Raw genomic sequence first — 20,747 nt, forward strand, 5'->3', positions numbered from 1 at the left:
TTTCCAACTGGACCAATAAAAATGGATTTGAAAACTATAGGTGGCGGTGGGGTTTGTTGGGGGGGGTATGTGGTTTGTTTTTTAATAGCTGTAATCCTTGGGCAAATGCTCATATAGATCAAGTTGGCTAAGGATATTTTTTTAAAAAATGAAGTGATGTCTTTTAGCCAAAAAACTTTGACCCTAAAAAAGTCATTAGGCTATCTTTACTAATACTGTACCAATTAGAATATGGTCAAGAGAAAAAACAGATCACATTAATGGCATAATAGTTAGCATGATTTAAATTTAAACTTTTCTAGATTCCACATTATTTCATAAAGAAAAAAAGGCAGAATTTAAATGACATATTAATGTGTTTAAACAATCAGCATTTTATGTCAGCCTACTGGACAAGTGTTCTTTTTATAGTAATATCTATACTCTTTTGATAGATGATTGCAAGCCTAAAAAGAATTAGATTAAGTCAAATTGATGAATGATCACTTAGGACTTTGCAATAGATTAGTCCAACAGAAACCTGGTTACAAGGGGTAAATGCAGTCAGCAGAAGATAATCAAGTTCTTTAAAGCAAAAGAATAATTAAAATAGGTATAATGCACTATGTCTGGAACTGAAAAAATCCTACATAGAAAATATAAAGACAGTTACAGGGACACGTCCCTCTCCTGAACTGGAGAAAAATGCTAAAAAAAATGCTGGAAGCTTACAAGTCCTTGATATTCACTTTATAATACTAATTATATTTACAAAGACATGCTACATTGTTAAGGTCTACTTCAAATGCTAAGTATTTGTTGTAATCATTTCTAGTCAATCTTCAATTTTGATTTCTCCTCAGGATGTATTTTCATTAAAGCTCTCTCCAGAGATTTTTACAAGAGAAACACCAGCTAGAGGTGAAGTTATTCTTCACTGATGAATGCCTGAAAAAGCAACTAACCTTGAAATGTAATATATCATCAAACCTATGACTTGTGTGAAATCACCGAGTCAAACATATTAGGAACATTAAGAAGGACCACATTGGGTTTAAGGCTATATGAACTGAAAATCCCTAGCTCTGTAGAAATGAGTAGTACAGCTGCACAACTGCCTGCCTCTTACCGACGGTGACACACTAAAGGAGAACAGAGACGCTATATATTAGACACAGTAACGATCATCCCATTCTGACTAGGTGGAAGCCCCAGTGGGAAGTGGTGGTTGCACTAAAAGTTTTTAGATCTCATAAATGAATTTTTGGGCATGTCTGTTTAATGTCTGAAAAAGAAGAAAGGTGGTCTTAATCACTCCTGAGAAATGTGCAAGGTCAAGCTGCAGGTACATCTAATTGAATGTATTAATATAATATAATGCTTTATTATAGTGAACATACTCAAAATCAGTATTTCTCTTTGTTACTATAATAGATTTTGAGAAAAGGCTATCATCTTGCACAATCTCATTTAAAAAGGGGAACAGAAAAAAGAGAAAATTATTTTAGAATTAAAGTAACCAGCTAGAATGACACCGGTTATGGAAAGGATGCCCCCTATCAAAAAGGAACAACAACAAAAAAATCAACAGGGCTACACAGCACAGTGAAGTCTGCTATTAAAACATCATCCTCCAAAGAGCATGGAGCCACGTCTGAAAGAGTATAAGCTCTGGCAAGTTGAAGGTAAATCCCTGACGAAGCATGGCAAAAGTTTCAGAAGCAAATTATTAAAAGCATATTAATTCAACATCTTCTCCAGAGCCTCCAGAAACAAGAAGCCTTCCAGACCCTTTTGTAGGGCTCAAAGACAAACAAAATTTATTCCAGGAGAGAGGTCTGAAGCGTCATTAGAAGTGTCATTCTTGAAGTGTCATTAGAAGACATTTTTAAACAAATTAATGATTTTGTTACTGCTCCTGTTATTAAGATCAGGTGGTATGCCATCCATGACTTCTACAGGAATTTAGAAACAATATACACTAACTATTCTGTTATTGCAATCTGTCAATGAACAGACTGAATACAGAAAATATGAAAGAAACAAAAGGGTCCCAAGAGGAACAGAGTGCCACTCACCAGAACATCTGATTTTGAACGGGCAAACAGGTTGAAACAAAACAGTAACAACAACAAAGAGCAGATACTGCTGAAAAATGAAGTTATGGGAAGGTGTCATTACACTTTACATAACGGGACATTTTGTCCAAGAAAAAATAGATTCTAGCAGACACACAAGTATATCAGTAAAATGCATAAGGATCCCAAAAAACTTCCAACAAAGTCTCACACCAGAGGATCTTAAAATAAAAACCCTGTTGTGAATTAATTATTAACTAAAACATAAGAGACAATGGGTGGAAATAAATGACTGGTTTTCACATAGAAGGGAAAGAAGGGAACCTATTGATGGTGTCAGAAGGGAATCTGTGACACTTTTCATATGAAAAAGTATTAGAAAATTAACTGAACAGCATGTATAAAATTTACTGAGGTAGTCAGATCTAACATTGTAAGGAAGAACTGCAGAAAAATGACATGCTACTGAATCATTACAATATGAAGTGAAAGAAATTCAGTTTAAGGCTAGGTTTTGCCATCTACATTAACTCTGCATGTATAGTATTGGGCAATGTATCATCTAAAATTATTCAGGAAAGATACTGAAGTCAACATGGATGTTTTCCGAAATTGTCAGCTCAGTGCTCAGAAATAGCATAAAAGACAAACAGAAGGTTAAAGACTAAGAAAAAAAAAATATCAGAAAGTATGTACACAACATGGTGCACACCTTGAATGCCACGGCCAAGTCTGGTCATCTTGGTTCCAATAGGATATAGAACAACCAGACAAGAATGATCAGAAGTATGCAATAATCAGTTTGTGTGGAAGTTAATGAGGTGATTCTTTAGCTTGGAAAGTAGAGAAGAAATGGTATACATATTTATTAATTTTAAGTGGGTTAAAGAATATTTATTATTTTACATAATGCAAGAACTACAAGATATCCAGCAAAATTAAAACAAAACAAGTGAAGTTACTTTTTCCACACATGCATTAAACTTGATGCAGATGCTATAGATGCTTATAGAGTACAAATAAGTTCAAGAAAGAATTTGATAAATTCATGGAATAAAGTTCCATTGAGAGCTATGATGAACATGACCAAGCAGATTTAAGAAATCCTTAAATCACAAATTGCTGGAAGCCAAAACTGACCACTGTGAGAATTAAACTGTGTTATAGGGACCTTTGGCCTAAACATATGTGGCAATTTTTATGTTCTTACAATATGATTGTGTTCCTCACAAGTTAATGATCTTATTTGCTTGACAACACTTGATTGGTGCCTCCATAACACGGAATCTCCATTAAGATGTTCTGGTAAGAAAATTATTTTTTCCCCACAGCATTCTAGTTGACAGTCAACTCTAAGTTTCTCTGTTTCTATGGCCTTGTTTTTTTTGTTTTACTTTTACCAAATTATATTAGAAGCAGATATTCCTGAAAATAAAATATTAACACTTACCCGTTTGTCTAACGTTCTTTCCCTTACGAAACCAAGCAGCTGGTCATTGACTAAAGAAAGATCTCTCTTGCCCGCAGTAATAATTGTAACAATAACATCATGTCGAATGGCTTCTTCTGGGTCATGTGATCTAACCTTCAAATATTCTGTTACAATCAGAAACAATCAATGAAAAGTTTGGCTTTTTTATGTAGATATGATGTATTCCGATGTATTAATAATGTTAAAACAATTAAATGTCAGTCACATATCACAACCATATAATCTATTAAACATATAACTGCCTACAGGAAACATCTGTTCCGTCATTTTCTATGTTAAATACAAAACAATTAGAGAACTGTAAATATCAGAAGAATATAAAAGCTTTTACAATAACCTCATTTGCAACAAGCAATGAAGTGAAATAAAGCTGATTAGAAAATATTGAAAATAAAGGGGGTAGGGGGTGAGAAGAAATAAAAAGAGCAGAGTCTTTCCTTCCCAAAGAGCTAAGAAGGTAAATAATAAATGAAAAATACTGACAATTGCTGAAGGTTAGCTTGCATCAAGAAAGGACAGTATTTTCAGTTAACCCTGAAATTCTGCTCATAGTTAAAACGGTGCTGAAGTGAAGTGAAGAAAGAAACTTCATCGTTTAGATCAGCACAATGGCATTTTTTAAACTCAGTGAAAGAGAGCACTGGGGAACACGCTGACTGTTTTTGAAAATAAATCAAGATGTTGCACCAGAATTTGCTTTGACTTGCCAAAAGTTTCATTAGAATCTGAAATTACTTTAAAACTCATTCTGCAATGGGTAGCTTCTTAAAGACTGACTCTGACAAAGTCCACACATTGTCACACATTCCTCTCTCTCTAATAACTAGCGCTTGCCTTCAGCAGGAAGCAATTACTCAGTAGTTAGCTCTTCCATCCAGCATCAAGCATTGGACTTGATACATTTTAGAACTATACTGCTATGTACAGAAATAATTACATTTTTCCTTGCTCATTTCTTAAATTATTCTAAACCCCTGTATGAGCATCTCACCAGTGAGGTCTTTTGCTAAGTCTGGATGGTTCATTAAACAATGACTGGCGAATTTCACACTCTCTAATCTCACAGGGACATGGATATCATTGAACCTAGAGGGACAGAAGATGATGAATGTTAATTTTTAATTAGCCTTGCAAATCAAGATTATTCTCTATGTAGCAACATGTGTTGATAGTTCCATTAACTATTAGAGTAATTTTATATGGCAAAATAATACAATAGAAATGTTTTGAATTTATCTCCATAATGTACCTCATACAAATTTTTATGTTATTTCTTGTGAAATTAAGTCAGGACTAAAACTAAAGGACGAATACACTACATGCAGATGAAATGCTGACCCAATGAATTTTGCCCATTGACTTTTGAACATAATTCTCCATACACGGTCAATTGTGTGTGTGTGTGTATATATGTATATTCATATATATATATGAAATTATAAAAATATAAATTGCCATATAACATGCACCATTTGAAAATGTTCACTTTTTCAAAAATGATAAATCTGTATATTTACTTAAAAGGAAATATTTCTTCACTCAAAAAGGTAAATGCCAAATAAAACATACAGCTGAACAGGATGAAATTTCAAACAATGCTGGCATATCTATCATGTAATTTCTGCTACACATGTAACGTGCTCTCTATTTAACCTATATTCCCAGACCTGACAGCAATATAGCAGTAGTCCTTCAAGCTTTTTCATTCTAAAATACAACTGTACGCAATTCTCTGCTTCAAAGATTTAACAAAAGAGCTTGTTCAAATACAAACAGTTAGATCCTCTAAAAACAGAATGAAAAATGTAATACTATTAGAAAATTCAAAAATTAAATGAATAGAAATTCAGAATTCTATCCCTGTTTCTCCTACCGCCCAAGAAAGCACTGCCAAAGAGGACGATTCTGTGTGGCCAGATCAGAATCTTTGGAGCCAAAGAGTTTAGCCAGAAGTCGAACAACAGCCAAACGTTCTTCTCCATCATTGCTCTAAAAAAACATGTAAAAGGAACTATAAATCATTATCCATAACATCTTAATAATAATTTCTGGCTTCCTTTTCCTTCCGCTTTTTTAAGTTAGATTAAAAAGTGAGTTTGAAATAATTTCTGATAATCCTCAGCCTCCCTAATTAGAGTATTAGATGAATATGAGTAAAAATATACAAATACCTATTAAGTTAACATATTACAGCCATTGAATAGGTGGCTGTGCTTTGAAAATTCCTTCTCTTTCAGGAATAAAAACCCACACACAGTAGTTTGGAAAAACACATGTCCCTAACAATTTCAACAATAAACATACTTTTAAAACATACTGGTTTAAAACATACTTTAAGACTATTTTATGTGTGTAGAAAAGATGCTAGAAGTAGATGTGCATTAATAAAAGATATATATAATTTCATAAAATACCTATTTCTTGGTTATTTTTGTTTGTTGCCACCATACCCTAATATGTACACATACAAGCATGAAATTATTTCTCTTGTCCACTTACCATCTTATGAAAGACAAATAACTTTTTATTAAAAAAACCTATACCCCCAATCAGGATAAATTAACTATTTCCAAGGATTCAAAAGAAGTCAGGTGACATATTAGCTGATTATGACAAATCAGAGAAAATATTTGGAAACATTTCCTCTGTTATTAAAACATTATTTCACAGAAGAAAATTCTGCAAATCAATACTGAAGCTGATACACTTGCATTTCATGAGATAAGCCAACCACAGCCTGCCTACTTAAAAAATTTCAGGTGAAATTCAAAGATTAAGTACACGTAACTTTTGCATTAGATAATATGAATATATCATTATCATGATTACATATTTTGTGTGCATAATACGTTTGCAAGCACAGAAAGCACACAATTGTATCAACTTTCCAGTGTCCTTCCTTTAATATTACATTTATCTTTAAGATAAAGTGATAAATATCAAATTTTTATCCCTCCAGTAGAACACTTATTAAATCTACAGCTCTGCAATCTTAATATCCACACAAATTTTATTACAATTTTATTACATTGTAACCTACCTTCAGCTTGAATTCAAGCTGCGGCATGACAGACAGCAGTAAGTGAGGATCTATGGCAAAAAGCTCTTGTATCAAGTCAAACACATGTTCTGATAAGTCACTTACTGAAGACTTTCCCAGTACCAGAACCTGGTTAAAAAACTAGAATACAAACAATATTATTTAGCAGATTTTCCTTCATTAATGCAAACACTTTTTCAAAATTATTTTAACGTAGTATCATTAATACTTTAATTCTAATGAAACACACTCAATGCACATTTTTTCATTACATCAAAGCATTTCACCCCGAGTTTTGGCTCAAACAATTCACAAACATCCTTCATAATTCAGTTCTATTACTTCTATCAGGACTGATTAATTCATGGTAATTTGATAATTTAAAATATCAATAACCATCTCCCCAGCAAAATTAACAGCTGATAAAAGAATTGTTAGTTTTAAATGCATATTCATCCAGTAGAAGTTGAGGAAAAAAATTAGTATCTTATTTTTAACTTTCTTATCATTTAAGCCCAATCCAAATTGAAGACCACCGAATGTTGAAAAAGAAACTTATCTACTTTTAATTAATTTTAAAGGATGTCAGATGACTTTATGATATGTCTTGTGATATTTGACAGTAATCTATCAAGGTTGTTAGTGATCTAACAGAAAAAAACAAAGTAGCCAAAACCATGAATGATTTCTTTTGGATTTGTTAAATTTTAATATGCTTGATATACTTCCTCTTAGATACTGTGAGTTAATATTATTTGAGCAGTGCAAATGCTACAAATCTATTACTTGAATAAGAAAGTAAGAAAAATAATATTAAAGCAACTCAAAAGGTCACTCTATGCACTATCCTGTTTCCAGCTACGACTAATTACAAAAGCTTAAAGAAACGGGAATTGGAAAGTGGTACTTGCTAGTGAGACTCCTTGAGCTTTTAAAATACTTACTGATTAATCTTTTATGAATTTAGCTAATTCCCTTTTTAAACTACGCTGACTTTTAGGAATTCTATTGGTTTCAGACCCAAGGAAAGGCAACAGAATGGACCAGACTAAATCCCCCACAAGACTGTAGTAACTCTTTTAATAGGTAGAACATATAACATTGACATTCAATGAAAGGAATTATAGTAGAAGAAAACCTTGTAGAAAACTCAGTTCTTTTAGTCTTCCTGACTAAAACAAATTCAGGATGGAAAAAAAGTTCTAGTAAAGAGCTGGTAGCTTGAAATGCTTCAAGGATTTTTTGGTGGTCACCTGTTTTCACAGCCTAGATTTAGCCTTAACTTTAGACTCAGATGGGTAAAAATTAATTTCCTCTTCACTTATTTGAAACATCTCACATACTTCTTTAACAACCAAGCTAATAATATCCTATTTGGAAAATGGTAATCTTGTACCTCCATTACAAAATGTGACTTTTGTAAACAGTATTTTTAAACAAACAAACAAATCTCCAATAAATCAAGACAGAAGGAAGAACACTTGTTACTTGTAGGTAACGTGGATTAATTAATTAATTTACATACATTGGCAATACACGGTTCAATGGTCTGGACGGTCCTTTTCAACAGGACTTTTGCAAGATCAAATGCTTGTCTATTAAGGTTCTGAAATAAAGAAAAAGTAATAATAAAATTTTAAAGAGACAAACTATTTCAGATTACTTTTTTCTCCCAACCTTGAAAGACCACGACTTTAGAGAGGTATGCTTTACTACCCATCTATTTGGGTAGTAAAAAGCCAAGTTCAGTTATGTTAATTCCACAACTACAGACTTAGAAAAAGCCTAAAACTAGTTTTTCCACACTTAAAAGAAATCTAACCCAAAACCATCATTTCCTGCACATTCTTCTAAGACTCTGTCACTCCAGTTGTTACCTTTAGCATTGCATTCATATCTATTAAGTTTTCACATGCACTCATATTAAAAATTTTGAAGAACTATTACCACACCTCCATACTTTGGTAATTAATGTGCACCAAATTTTGCCACTGAAAAATGAACCACTCTAACTTACTATTTAGATGTGGTTTTGTTCCCCCCCCCCCCACTCATTAAAGGTACACCCTGTAGCAAAGTTCAGCCTTGTCTGGAGGATAAAACTCTGCACTGACTTCTCCATGGGCTGTACTGTATGTTCTGAGACAGCCCACAGAAAGTAACTTGGGCAGAGTTAGCTGCAAACTTTCCAAGTAAACATTTGATTGCAACATAACAAATCTGAACATTGCTTTTATTACTCTCAAGAAGATAAGGAATGTAGCTGCACATCTGAAAAATGTGACTGTCCAAATCTGCACAAAATCCAATATGCAGTATCTCATCTCATCTAGGGATTAATGCAGCTGGGGGGGGTGGGGGGGAGGAAAAAAAAAAGAAAAAAGAAAAAAAAGAAAGAAAAGAAGAAAAAAAGAGAAAAAGGGAGAAGAAGGAAAAAAAGTGGATTAGCTGATTGCCCTGAAAATTACAAATGACTGAACAAAATACAGGTAAAGCCTAAGGATGACTGATTCGTGTAAAGACAGTATTTGTCAAGTCTACACTGAGAATGACTCCCTCATGTTCTTTTAGCTGATGAGATGACAAACCAAAAGACAGTTCATCAACATATAGTAAAGAGAAACAAATAGCCAAAGGCTCAAATATCTCCTCAGTCACCATAGCACTAAACTGATGTCTCATTATAGAAGACAGACAGATATGTATAAACTCTTCTCAAATTCAAAACAAAACAGTTTCTCTCCAAACCAGACCATAATTAATATCTTGTTGGCAGGTATGTCTGTATTAAACTAAAGGACTGCCAACTTCATGCAGAAAATATATTTTATTTGGATCTTCAATAAAGCTTCAAAGATTTCTTGCAATTAAGTTGTGTTGGGGTTTTTTTTCCCCCTAGACAGGCTAACCAGAGCTTAAAAAAATCCTCCCAAAACCACAAAACAAACAAAAATCAAACTAACAACAACTAAAACACAAAAAACCTCCCAAGGAACGAAACACCAGAACAGCCTATAAAAGAAATATATATTGATAAAATAAACGACTATTAATAAATAATAAATAAATAGACAAATAATCAGTCTGTTAGGAGGAGAAAAACAACCTTGAAGGTCTAGATTGGCCATTCTGCAGAGGATGTAGAAGAAAACAGTGATTTTAAATACATGAAATATATGTTTTAAAGGAATAACCTTGATAGTAAGAGTGTGAAGAAAAATATTCCCTAAATAGCACTGGTTTTAAAATTAATAAAAAGAACTACAGTTTGATATCATATGTCTGAGCAAAATGTGATACACCATACTACAACTGAAAACCTGGATTTACTAGAGGACAGCCACATTAGCACACACAGAGAGAACAATGTACAGTAAAGCACTTTACTGAAAATGGAGGTACAAATTAATATAATTTAGATGCTGAGGTAGACTCTACTTCATGTCTAGGTACTGGTATATTTCTCTTTTTTATTGCAGTATTGTCTTAGACAATGTAAGAGAGTTTTAAAAAACAACAAACAAAAAACCCAACAACAATAGAAAAAACCCACAAAAAGAAATAGAATACATAATCCAAAACACATTATTACATCATCTTTACAAAGACAAACTTCCATTAAGTGTAATAGTCTACTCATGCTGATACTTCTATTATGTCATGGCAGGGAATGACTAGTATTCAATTGCTTTGCATGGACATAAAAGTATTGTTATTTTATGTTCCCTAAGAGAAAATAAATTGTGCTTTTCAAGCTATGGTGCTTCTGATTTACATACCTAAGGACAAACAACTAATATAACAGCAGAATTTCCTAGGAAAGCTCTTCATGCAAGGAGAACATAATTACTGCAGTCAAACTCTGCTAGGCAGAGCAGACAAAAGAACTTTCTGGTTTGGTTTTTTTTTTTTTTTTAAAAAAAAACCAAACAAATCTATCATGGTAAAACAGTAGTTTAAGTTCTGTTGTTACAGGAAACAAATGAGTTAAAACAGACCAAAATACTGACCAAAGTATGATACTGAGCATTGACTACAGCATATTATTTGCTCAGTCATGATGGCCAAGAGCCAGTAAGGACTGGCCACCTGTCTAGAGGCCAGTATACTAAATATGTAGTACAACCCAGTATTTGCATCAAGTTTACCTCCCTCTTTATCAGAGCCTTGCTTGAGAATCTCCTTCATTAGGCAAAATTATATGATTAAGCTAACAGTGTTAATACTAAAGGATCATACTCTGACTTTGCCTACACCAAGTAGTCACAAGGTAAACCTTGTTCAGTTGTACAAGGTTTACCAGGTCTTTGCATCCTCAGAACAATATCCACCATTATTAATTACCCTCCTCTATCTCCACTCCTGATCTCTACTGCCTATAATTGATTAGAAACAACTTACAAAGAACAGTGTCTTTTCAAAAGGACTGTCTTTCTGCTGTTATGAATAAGAGGCCTCCCTTCCTGTTAGTAGTTTTAATAAGACATCATCTCGTTGCTGTCAATACAAATGAGTTGATAGAATGATATTCCCATCTCATGGTCACAAGAGAAGGAATGCAAACTGACCTCAGATGACAGATACTGTAAATGACAATGGCCACGTCTCAGTCACTTCTGTGCTATACATTTCTATTAATTCTCCCTCTTTAGGTAACCAAAGGAACAATCCCTGCTTTTATGTGCTAATTTAACTTTAATTATGTAGTCATGGATGGAGCTGCCTTAACTTTGTTCATTTATTAATTTAAATAATGACAAACAGAAACACATACTTGGTAATCAGAGTACAGTTCATTTACTGTAGCTTATAATTGAAACTTACTGTTCTCCATACAATTTTCAGTAAGAAGCACAAGTGTTTCAGCAAGGGAATTTTTTTGGTTAATGCAAGGCAACACCAGCCTGCATTTCAGTTTCCCTGATTTCATGGCTAAGGGAGTTGTGTTTATTCTCCTTTCAACCTTATTTAGCCATTGCGGTAAAGGTACTTGAAAAGCTCACCTACAGACCCAGTGACCAGATAGTAAGTCACACAACGAAACCAGAAGGACAGCATCAGTGACAGTTCATGAAGCTGACTGTAAAGGAGGAGTCTCTGAAAAAGCTGCCAAAGCAGCTGTGTAGATGGGCTAAGACATTGCTGCATGACAGCAGCAATCTGCTAGGAAGGGCTTGTGTAAGACTCCTCTAGGAAGAGAGGGGGGGAGGTGGTCACTTATAGTGAGTTAAAGGGATGCTGAACTCTGCAAGGGGCAGAAAGATTATGGAACTCAAAAGAATATGGAGCACTAAAAGCAACCAACTTAAAAAAAAAGTAATAATTAGGTTTTACTAAAACAACACAAAAGTTTAAGGGGGAAAGATGGGGGGGTGTGTGTATGTAAAAAATAAAAACAAACCAACTTGGGAGGCAGAGGGGAGTCTGACTGGCAAGCTGAGGCAAGCAGCAAGTCACCACAGAAGTCTTGGGGAAATCTTTCCCAACCATCCCACCCCCCCCTTCTATTTTTTTAAATTAAAAAAATATGTCACATCTTTTCAATTAAAAAAAACCCAACAAACCCAAAACAACCAACAACCCACAACCCTTAAGATATAATGTTTTCCTACTACGTATTGCATTTGCTTGAAAATACTTTATTTCTGTTTCACTACAGTGTTTCTGAGGTGGTAAGTAGGCAGAATCTCTTGATACTGAATAATCTAGACACAGCTAACGAACAGCACCAAATAATGCCCAAAGGAAATTTTCAATCCACTGTTACAATGCTGGGGGGAAAAAACACAGTCATGATAGCTAAAGTGTGTGGAGAAATAAACAAGCAAAAGGCAATAAAAATTATTGTTATAACAGTATACTACTATAATATTTTACTTTGCAGACCTTGTGTGCAGGAATGAGGTTAATCAAAATGGAGTCCAGCAGCTCCTGAGTTACTCCATCGCCTTCCATGATGATAGAACTCATCAAATCCAGCATATGCATTTGTACCTTCTGGTTGTGGCTATTACTAAGATGATAAAGAATATTATCAATATTAAATTTTTAGACCCTGACAAATATTAACAGTACTATTAGAAACAATGTCTAACACTGTCCAGCTTGCCCTCCCTTACACGCTAAGCATCTCAAAACTATTTTACGTGTCATTCCTCTCTTGTAGAAATCTTCAAAAATCTAGAACACCCTAGCTTTACTTTAAGAAGTGAAACAAAACAAAAAAGAAGAAAATAACCATGGAAATACAAACGTAGATAAATGAGTCAGAATGAAGCATACGGTTGTCACATGTCTACTTTTAGACACAGTCCCCTCCATATTGTCAGCAATTCACACTCATTTGCTTTCCCTGCATCTCCTCGTTTGGAGGAATAAAGATTTGTTCTATTCAGATACATTTATTTGTAGACTATGCAAGGATTCAGTCTATCCCCGAAATTGATGATGTTTTGACAGTTTAATATAATTGAAACAATTCAACTTACTTGATAACTGAAAAAAGAGTCCTAAAAAGCTGAATAAAAATTTCATTGCAATCTTCCAACTCAAAGCAGATGTTGTAAGATTTAACCCAAGCTAAATTCTAAAACAAAAATAGGATATTCAGGATATTACAACTTCACATTAAGTCACATAAATATAATCATGTTAGTTACATTTTTTCTATTTAAGGAAAAATACTATACAATAGATTGCAAACCCTTTGGGGAAAGGGACTGGATATTTGTTGCTTTTCATATAAAGAGCTCTTAATACCTATATATATCCAGAAAAAATTAAATATAGAATAATCTGATTTCTTATGTGTAAAAGCAGATTGACAGAAATTGTTAAATATAATAAATGCATGTTTCTAGACTTTTTTCTTCATGCTATGAAACACTACAGTTTTAAGCATCATTAAAAAGGTTTACAACAAGATACTGTTCCTAAATGCACACTGATAAACCCCCCATGCTTTTGTCAAGAGTAGGTTTTTCTAATGTTTTTAAACCAAAATCTTATATTCCTTCTCCCACAATCAATATAAGCAGATTTGCATTTTCATCAGCATTTGAAATTCTCTCGATTAAGTAATACAACCTTAAGGGTGCATGATATGAAAAACAATGTATGGAATTACAAGACAAAGGCTAAATGTTGATAAATACCAATTGTTTTAATGTGTCCTCAACTACAGGCTGCATGAACTTATTAAATGCAAACAGAATTATAACTGCTAAAAGAAGCAATTCATTGAACTTTAATGAGTCTGGTGTGATTTAAAGAATAAAAGAAATTTCCCAGGCATATTGGCACATCTGGAGAAAGACTTATTACATTTCTTTGGCTTACAGAGCAAATACCATCTACTGAAAGTTACAATTATTGTGTTACCTCTAACAAGTAAAAGTATCTGTTAAATTGAGGGCTCTTCGTGTCCTCCAAGCCTTTTAATTGTCTTGTAATAAACAAGAATATGTCCTGTCAAAAAATGATAAAGTGTTTACAAGCTTGATTCAGCAGAGAATAAAAATACAACCTTTAGTAGTGACATCTACCCACATTTACAAATAATGAGAACATTAAATTGCCCGTTTTAGGCACTGACAGAAAACTATCATCAACACAGATACTGGTTGTCTAGCATTCCTTTACACGTTTCTGGCCTTTAAAGTACTACACTGACTCACAGGACTAAAACAACATCTCTTTAATAAAACTGAACATCAATATAAATGCAAGTATAAATTTTTTCCATGTTTTTTTTTGTTTGGTTTTGTGGTGGTGTTGGGGTTGGTTTTTTTGTTTTGTGGGTTTTTTTGCAGGGCGGGCAGGGAGCGCTCAGTAAGAGAATGAGGTAGGAAGAAAACCTTTATTTTATAAAGCATTTTTACCTTAAGTTTGTCATGGGAAGTATATGGAGCTTCAGGAGCATAGATACGAAAGATATCAGCCAAGCAACATGCTACAAGGAGGCGCACATCTTTATTGGGATTCCTGAGGAAGAATTCAGATGCAAGGTGCAAGGCTAGTGGGAGATACTGCTGCTTCTCATCCTCTGAGTCCTGGTCCATATCCATGAAGGTTTTTACCACCATCTGAAAGAACACAGAAAAAAAACCCTTAGAGTGCTTTCTGCTTTTATTCCTAATTACTAAACAATACTTTCTAAAAGGATGCATTGCTATCAATACGCATTCCACTGCATAACCACAGTACTACAAGTTTTTTGTTAGGACAAACATCAGAAAAAGAGAAGTCTTACTCTGATACTTAAACACTTATTGAATTTGGTATTTAAAATTAAGACACTGAAAAATGCTTTGCGGCTCTGCTTATTTTGCGAATCTGAACCTGAGGTGCAGAACAGAAACTGCTGCTGCACACTGCTGAGGTTAGAGATGGCAGCACCTCTGCATCAAAGCAGTCCGAGACCACTTCAAAGTGAGGACTTGCCTCAACATGGACAGCATGAGGGGCTGCATGCCGTCTGGCCTAATGTATAGGCCACAGTATATTGCAGCTGCTTTAAGAGCTAGCCAAGACTTGAGAAAAACCCAAGATACCGGGTGTTAGGCTCTGCCTGTATCAAGGCACAGAGCTCGAGAACTATTTTACATATGCACAATCCTTTTATCTGGTTTAAATGAACTAGATACCAGATAAGAATTTAATCCCTCTTGAAAAAATATATCTAAAGCTGCAGATCTATTCTTTCTGCATACTCAAAACTACATCTACAGTCTTATATAGATAATGAAAAACAAAAATCAACTATGTGGTTTCCTTGTTTCTTCTTGCGCAGCTAAGAATTACTAACTCCTATGAAATGTCACCAAAATCATTTATTTTTAATTATTACACAACCTCAGTTAATTGAAATCTCAAGATAACAATTTGGCAAAACTGAAAGTGAAAATTTAGTTTGAAGAAATAAAAAGTTGCAGGCTTAACTTTTGGAATAGGATTTGTTAAAGATGAGGATGACTTCTAGGATGTCGGCACAGAACCAGGAGGTGTGCCACAGATGTATGACCTCAGTAAAATCAATCTTTATGTCCCATTCCTCCATGTCAAATTATGAAGGACAGCTGTACTGTCTATCAGTAGGATTTAGTAGACCCATTACACACACAGTATACACAGTACACACATCAAAGAGATGTAAGAGAAAACAAAGAATGAAAAATCTTAACGGGTCGAATTCGCCTCTAGAATATTAACAGTAAAACACCAGAGGAGATTGAGCTCACACAGCTAATAAAAACATCTCTTACTCTTACCACAATCATAGAATCACAGAATGTCCTGAGTTGGAAGGGACCCATAAGGATCATCGAGTCCAGCTCCTGGCTCCACACAGGACCAGCCGAATCAGAGCATATGACTGAGAGCGTTATCCAGACGCTTCTTGAACTCAGTCAAGCTCGGTGCTGCGACCACTGCCCAGGGGAGCCTCTTCCAGTGCCCGACCACCCTCTCGGTGAAGAACCTTTTCCTAATATCCAACCTAAACCTCCCCTGTTGCAGCTTCATTCTGTTCCCTTGGGTTCTATCACTGGTCACCAGAGGGAGGAGATCAGTGCCTGCCCCTTTGCTCCCCCTCATGAGGAAGCTGTAGGCCACGATGAGGTCTCCCCTCAGTCTCCTCTTCTCTAGGCTGAACAAACCAAGGGACTTCAGCCTCTCCTCATACATCCTCCCCTCTAATACTTTTGTTACCATGTCATTCAAATGATACTGAGGTTGTTCCTCTGTTAGTAAGCATGACCCTGCTTCCAACATGAAAACACTTCCAGCTTTACCTCTTCCCTGAGTTTTGGAATCCAGTAGATCTTATAAATTAAATGTTTGAGAGCAACCTTTCCTACAGTACGTTACTTAAAACGCCTCAATTTCTATAAATGTACAAGTACATTCCCTTGGGAAGCAACTTATAGCAAAACAAAAAAAAAAGTCAAGAAACAGAGAAGGGGGAGAAAAAAAAAAACCAACTATACAAACCCCACAACAGAATAAAAAAAAAAAACTTTACAGCCACAGCCCATAAAAATCCAAATTCTAACTGTATTGGCCTGTTTCCCTAAAAAATATTCTTAAGCTATATTTTGAAGCATTAGCTGAAAGGACAAAACCATCCTTCTATTGACAGTACAGGTCTGTCTGTTACAGTGTCACACATCACCTGTGCTTGCTAGATACCAGAAATAAAAAAAAAAGAATATAGAAAACTTAGTCTTCAAAACCTACCAGATTCTTTCAGTAAGGAAGGTTTTAAAAAATATATAAATAAATTACCCCACCACCACTCCAAAACCCAACATGATGCAAAATCCAAAAAAACCACACCATGCTCTCTCTGCTGGTGGCAGGACAAGGAACAATAGCCTTGACTTGCAGCATGGGATTCAAGTAACTATTACTGAAAGCTTTAAGAACAGGGTAGAGAGGACTGAAAGATCTGTGGATCCTGCCCTAGAGACTGATGATAAACTGTATCTGTACCATAGAAACTTGTCCCACTAAAGTTCCTTCCAGTCTTTTTACTAATTTTATAGATAACCTATATAAGCATATTTTGATCTTTCTCATAAGCTCTATCTCTGTTCTCCCTACGTGTATTGTAAGCTTCATAACCAGAATACCCTCCTAAATTCAGATATCTCTTTGGGTTCTCATATTCATATGACAATACGCAGAAATCTTGCATATATCCCTTCTCCAATATGTCAAAACCAGACAAGGTAAGGCAGTATGGTGCGGTGAAAACTCACACAACTTTCCCATTCGGTAACAACACGTTAGGATATTCTGGTATCAAAGTAGTGAGACTAGTCCTTGGCACTATCTTGCATGTTTGAAAACACACCAGCCTTACGTATTTTCCTATGTTGCTCTGGTATTCAGATGGAACTGCCAGCAAATATCCATAAAACCTCATTCTAGTTCCCTGCAAAGCACTCCTTGGTATTTCTTTTCTATTAGAAAACAACACTTGAGCAGTAATTGGGCCACCGGCAAGCTGCAACTGGTATTTAATGTACTGATCTATGTTTCCCCCATTGTTTCTTTATAGTCCCATATCTGCTTATATTTGTGTGTTGTCTTTTGGTTTATAATAAAGTCTTTGCTGCATGACATTCTGTTTACAGCATGCACAAAAAATGAACAGAATGCTATCTTGGTCTTTATCTAGGATCCCAGATACCAAAGCAATACAAATAATGTATGGGGTACACAAAATATATAGTATAATGCAAATAATGAAAGTAATATATAAACAAACTACAGAGGGCTATACCACAGTTAAAAGCATGATGTAAATTCTTGCTAGTGGCGGGACACTCGCAATGAAGTACAGTCCATAAATTTGTTGGACTCTGTCATTGTAGTTCAACAAAATAATTCTATACATTTCTGGAATATATGCAATTAACTATATCTAAAACCCTACAGCCTGGGAGTAGTCTCTGTAGCCAAGCAACTACTGGCACTGATTAAGGTATTACACAATAGAATTATTTCCAAATGTCTGCTAATCTACATTTGAGATAATTGTTAATGTAGAAGAAGAAGAAGAAAAAAAAAAGTCCAGACATTAAATACAATACATACTTGGCTCTTCGCACTTGCTAGAAAGCCAAGAATGCTCTCAAAATTTCACCTGTTACAGGACTGGTACTCTTGCCCTGTGGCACAACTGAAAAAGCAGTTATCAAGCAATAATCAAGAGAGCAACTTAAGTCTTTAAAAGTACAAGATATTGTATGTTTGATGAAATCGCTTATTTGTAATAGAACAACATATCCTCAAGTACAACAGACTGATCAACAGCTGTTCCATGATTTCCTAGTGTACTCCTGTCCTTCTCTCTGCAGCCATCCATTGTCTTGTTTCCTCTAAGACAGGAACTACCTTCCCTTCCTTCCCCCACGTTCATACTGCATCTAATGCAAAGTCTTGGTCTAGGACTATAGTTCAAATACATCCATAATACAAAGCAACGAAATGACAACCTACTGCAAGTTCTTTTCTGTGTTAAGGTCTGACAAAGCAAACTTACTTCTAATCACCAGGGATTGGTATTACATGGGATACACAGAATAAATAGAAATAGTAACATGTGTAGTTAAACATACTTATACAGTCCTAACCAAAAATTTTTCTTAATTTGTTACAGGAAATATAATGGAGTTATAGGAAATGTACAAGGAGTGGGAACTATGACTACAATACAATTTATGGGCTCTCTCGGAGGAATTTAAGGGGAAAAACAAAAAGCAGTATGCAAGTTGCATGATGACTAATAAATATTGATAGCATCTTATGAAGAACTGCTCATCATTGGTTCACAAATATTTTCATAATTAAAATTTTTAGCCATGCCACTGCAATACTGGTGTTAATTGTGACAGCTAGAAATCAACCTATGAAAAGTATCTGCTAATGAAACCGAAAACCTGAAATAAACTCTACATATACCAAAAACTAAAGGCCCAAATAATTTAAAGTTTTAAATTATTTCTAAACCCAAACTAGAAACCACTCATAACTAGTGATATACATAAGCACAACAATGAGGGACAAAGCAAGCAAGCCCAAAAAAATTTCAAGGCTGTGGTTAATATTTCACTGAACCAGAGGGAAGAAAATACCACTGCAGAGGAGACATGAATTGCTACTGCCAGACAGATTTTTAGTACAATTATTTTTTCCAAGAATCTGCATGTTAAGAAAATTTTCTTTACTAAAGTTATTTATATTATAGGTACTCTTTTAAAGCAAATTACATTCAAGATGTCACCTGATCCATCCTAACTACCCTTGTTCTAATTGCAAAACAAAAAAAAAGCCCAAACCAAACAAAAACTCCACTCCAATTCCTCTTTGTATTAAGGTTTTCATTTTAGATCTAAAAGGAGTCTCAATTTCCCAAAGTTTTGATTCAGTCATTACATAAATATTTCTCTAGCAGAATGAAGTAGTTATTTAAGAGTTAGGTATTAATTATTATCATGATAAGGCAGTTTTTATTCCAGGAAAAAGTTATTAAACCATAACAAGAACTCACTACTTTTTCAAGTTACAGTACTATTGTCTAACTGAAGTCTTGCTGTACAGTCGAAACAACCCTAGCTACAGCACTAATATTCATGTATATAAAACCCTACAGACTTAGTAGCTTCCACTACAGAAAATTCTTACTGTCCTCTGTGCAAAAACCAGGAGACAGAACAGTATTATTTAAACATGTTAACATAACATCATCCATTATTTTCCAAACAATTAAGGACTCAATTTAAACACTAATTGCTAGCAAATGTAAACAAAATACAACTATTCACATTTACAACTAAATTCATCCTGGATTGGTTTTGTTTTAATGCATCTCCATTAAGTTATCACATACTAACAGTTAAACAAAGACTGCTAAGTCACTCTTAGCACACTATGAACATATTGAAAATTGAAAAATTTAAAGCTTTCAGGGAGGTGTTCATCCAACTGCATAAAAACACGCACTGTGCACACCAGCCACTCTGGGCTACCCTTTCACTCATTGGAGAGAAATGCACAGACCACAACTGAATTCACACACAGATCTCTATGATGACATCTACAGACTCAACTCAGTTTTGCCCTGGAATTCTCTGCGCTATGAAAGCAGCTAGATGCCTGAAATGAGTTGAAATGAACTCTACCCTGCAGCTTCTTCCAAGACTGTCAGCCTTTCAATTGCATTGAAACATACACCAGAGGTTGCCAAAGTGGTGTTCACAGTCTGCCCACACCTCATATGCAGTTTACATGCGGCCTGTTTTCAAAGACAGTAAATCAGCATGGTAGCTTGCCCTTACGTGACTCAGCTGCATGCAGCTCTTGAGCAAGACCTATGTCTCATATGGGAATACTATCTTTTGCTGTTCAGATCTTGGTTTGTATTTATTGACCACGTAGATTTAGGTGCAGATTTTGTTGGATCAGGAAGCTCAGGTACTGCTGAAACATACTGAAGATTCCAGTATTATAGGGAGGACAGCTATATAAATAGAAGACAGGGTAATCTGAGAAAAGACTCAAAACAGTGCTTGCAGAGAGGAAGAAGCAGGCAGATCTAGGAAAGCCTTGCTGCAGTTGGCAGGACAAAGGCAAACCTCCAATCTAGTCACAG

The 20,747-nt window shown here is 34.9% G+C and overlaps 1 protein-coding gene across 3 annotated transcripts in view; it reads right to left on the reverse strand.

Moving 5' to 3' along the window:
* The window catches only part of PDS5A (PDS5 cohesin associated factor A), an 84,860-nt gene that overhangs the window by 36,815 nt on the left and 27,298 nt on the right, over positions 1-20,747 (reverse strand). For all 3 annotated transcript variants that reach the window (XM_054825607.1, XM_054825608.1, XM_054825609.1), the window contains exons 3-11: positions 14,470-14,673; positions 13,970-14,056; positions 13,078-13,175; positions 12,476-12,602; positions 8,115-8,195; positions 6,590-6,730; positions 5,423-5,538; positions 4,541-4,635; positions 3,508-3,653 (exon numbers count right to left, since the gene is read on the reverse strand). In XM_054825607.1, coding sequence (XP_054681582.1) covers positions 3,508-3,653; positions 4,541-4,635; positions 5,423-5,538; positions 6,590-6,730; positions 8,115-8,195; positions 12,476-12,602; positions 13,078-13,175; positions 13,970-14,056; positions 14,470-14,673 — 1,095 coding nt within the window. The remainder of the gene's footprint in view (positions 1-3,507; positions 3,654-4,540; positions 4,636-5,422; positions 5,539-6,589; positions 6,731-8,114; positions 8,196-12,475; positions 12,603-13,077; positions 13,176-13,969; positions 14,057-14,469; positions 14,674-20,747) is intronic.

This window comes from Grus americana, chromosome 4 (assembly GCF_028858705.1).
Source record: "Grus americana isolate bGruAme1 chromosome 4, bGruAme1.mat, whole genome shotgun sequence".
Taxonomy (NCBI): Eukaryota; Metazoa; Chordata; class Aves; order Gruiformes; family Gruidae; genus Grus; species Grus americana.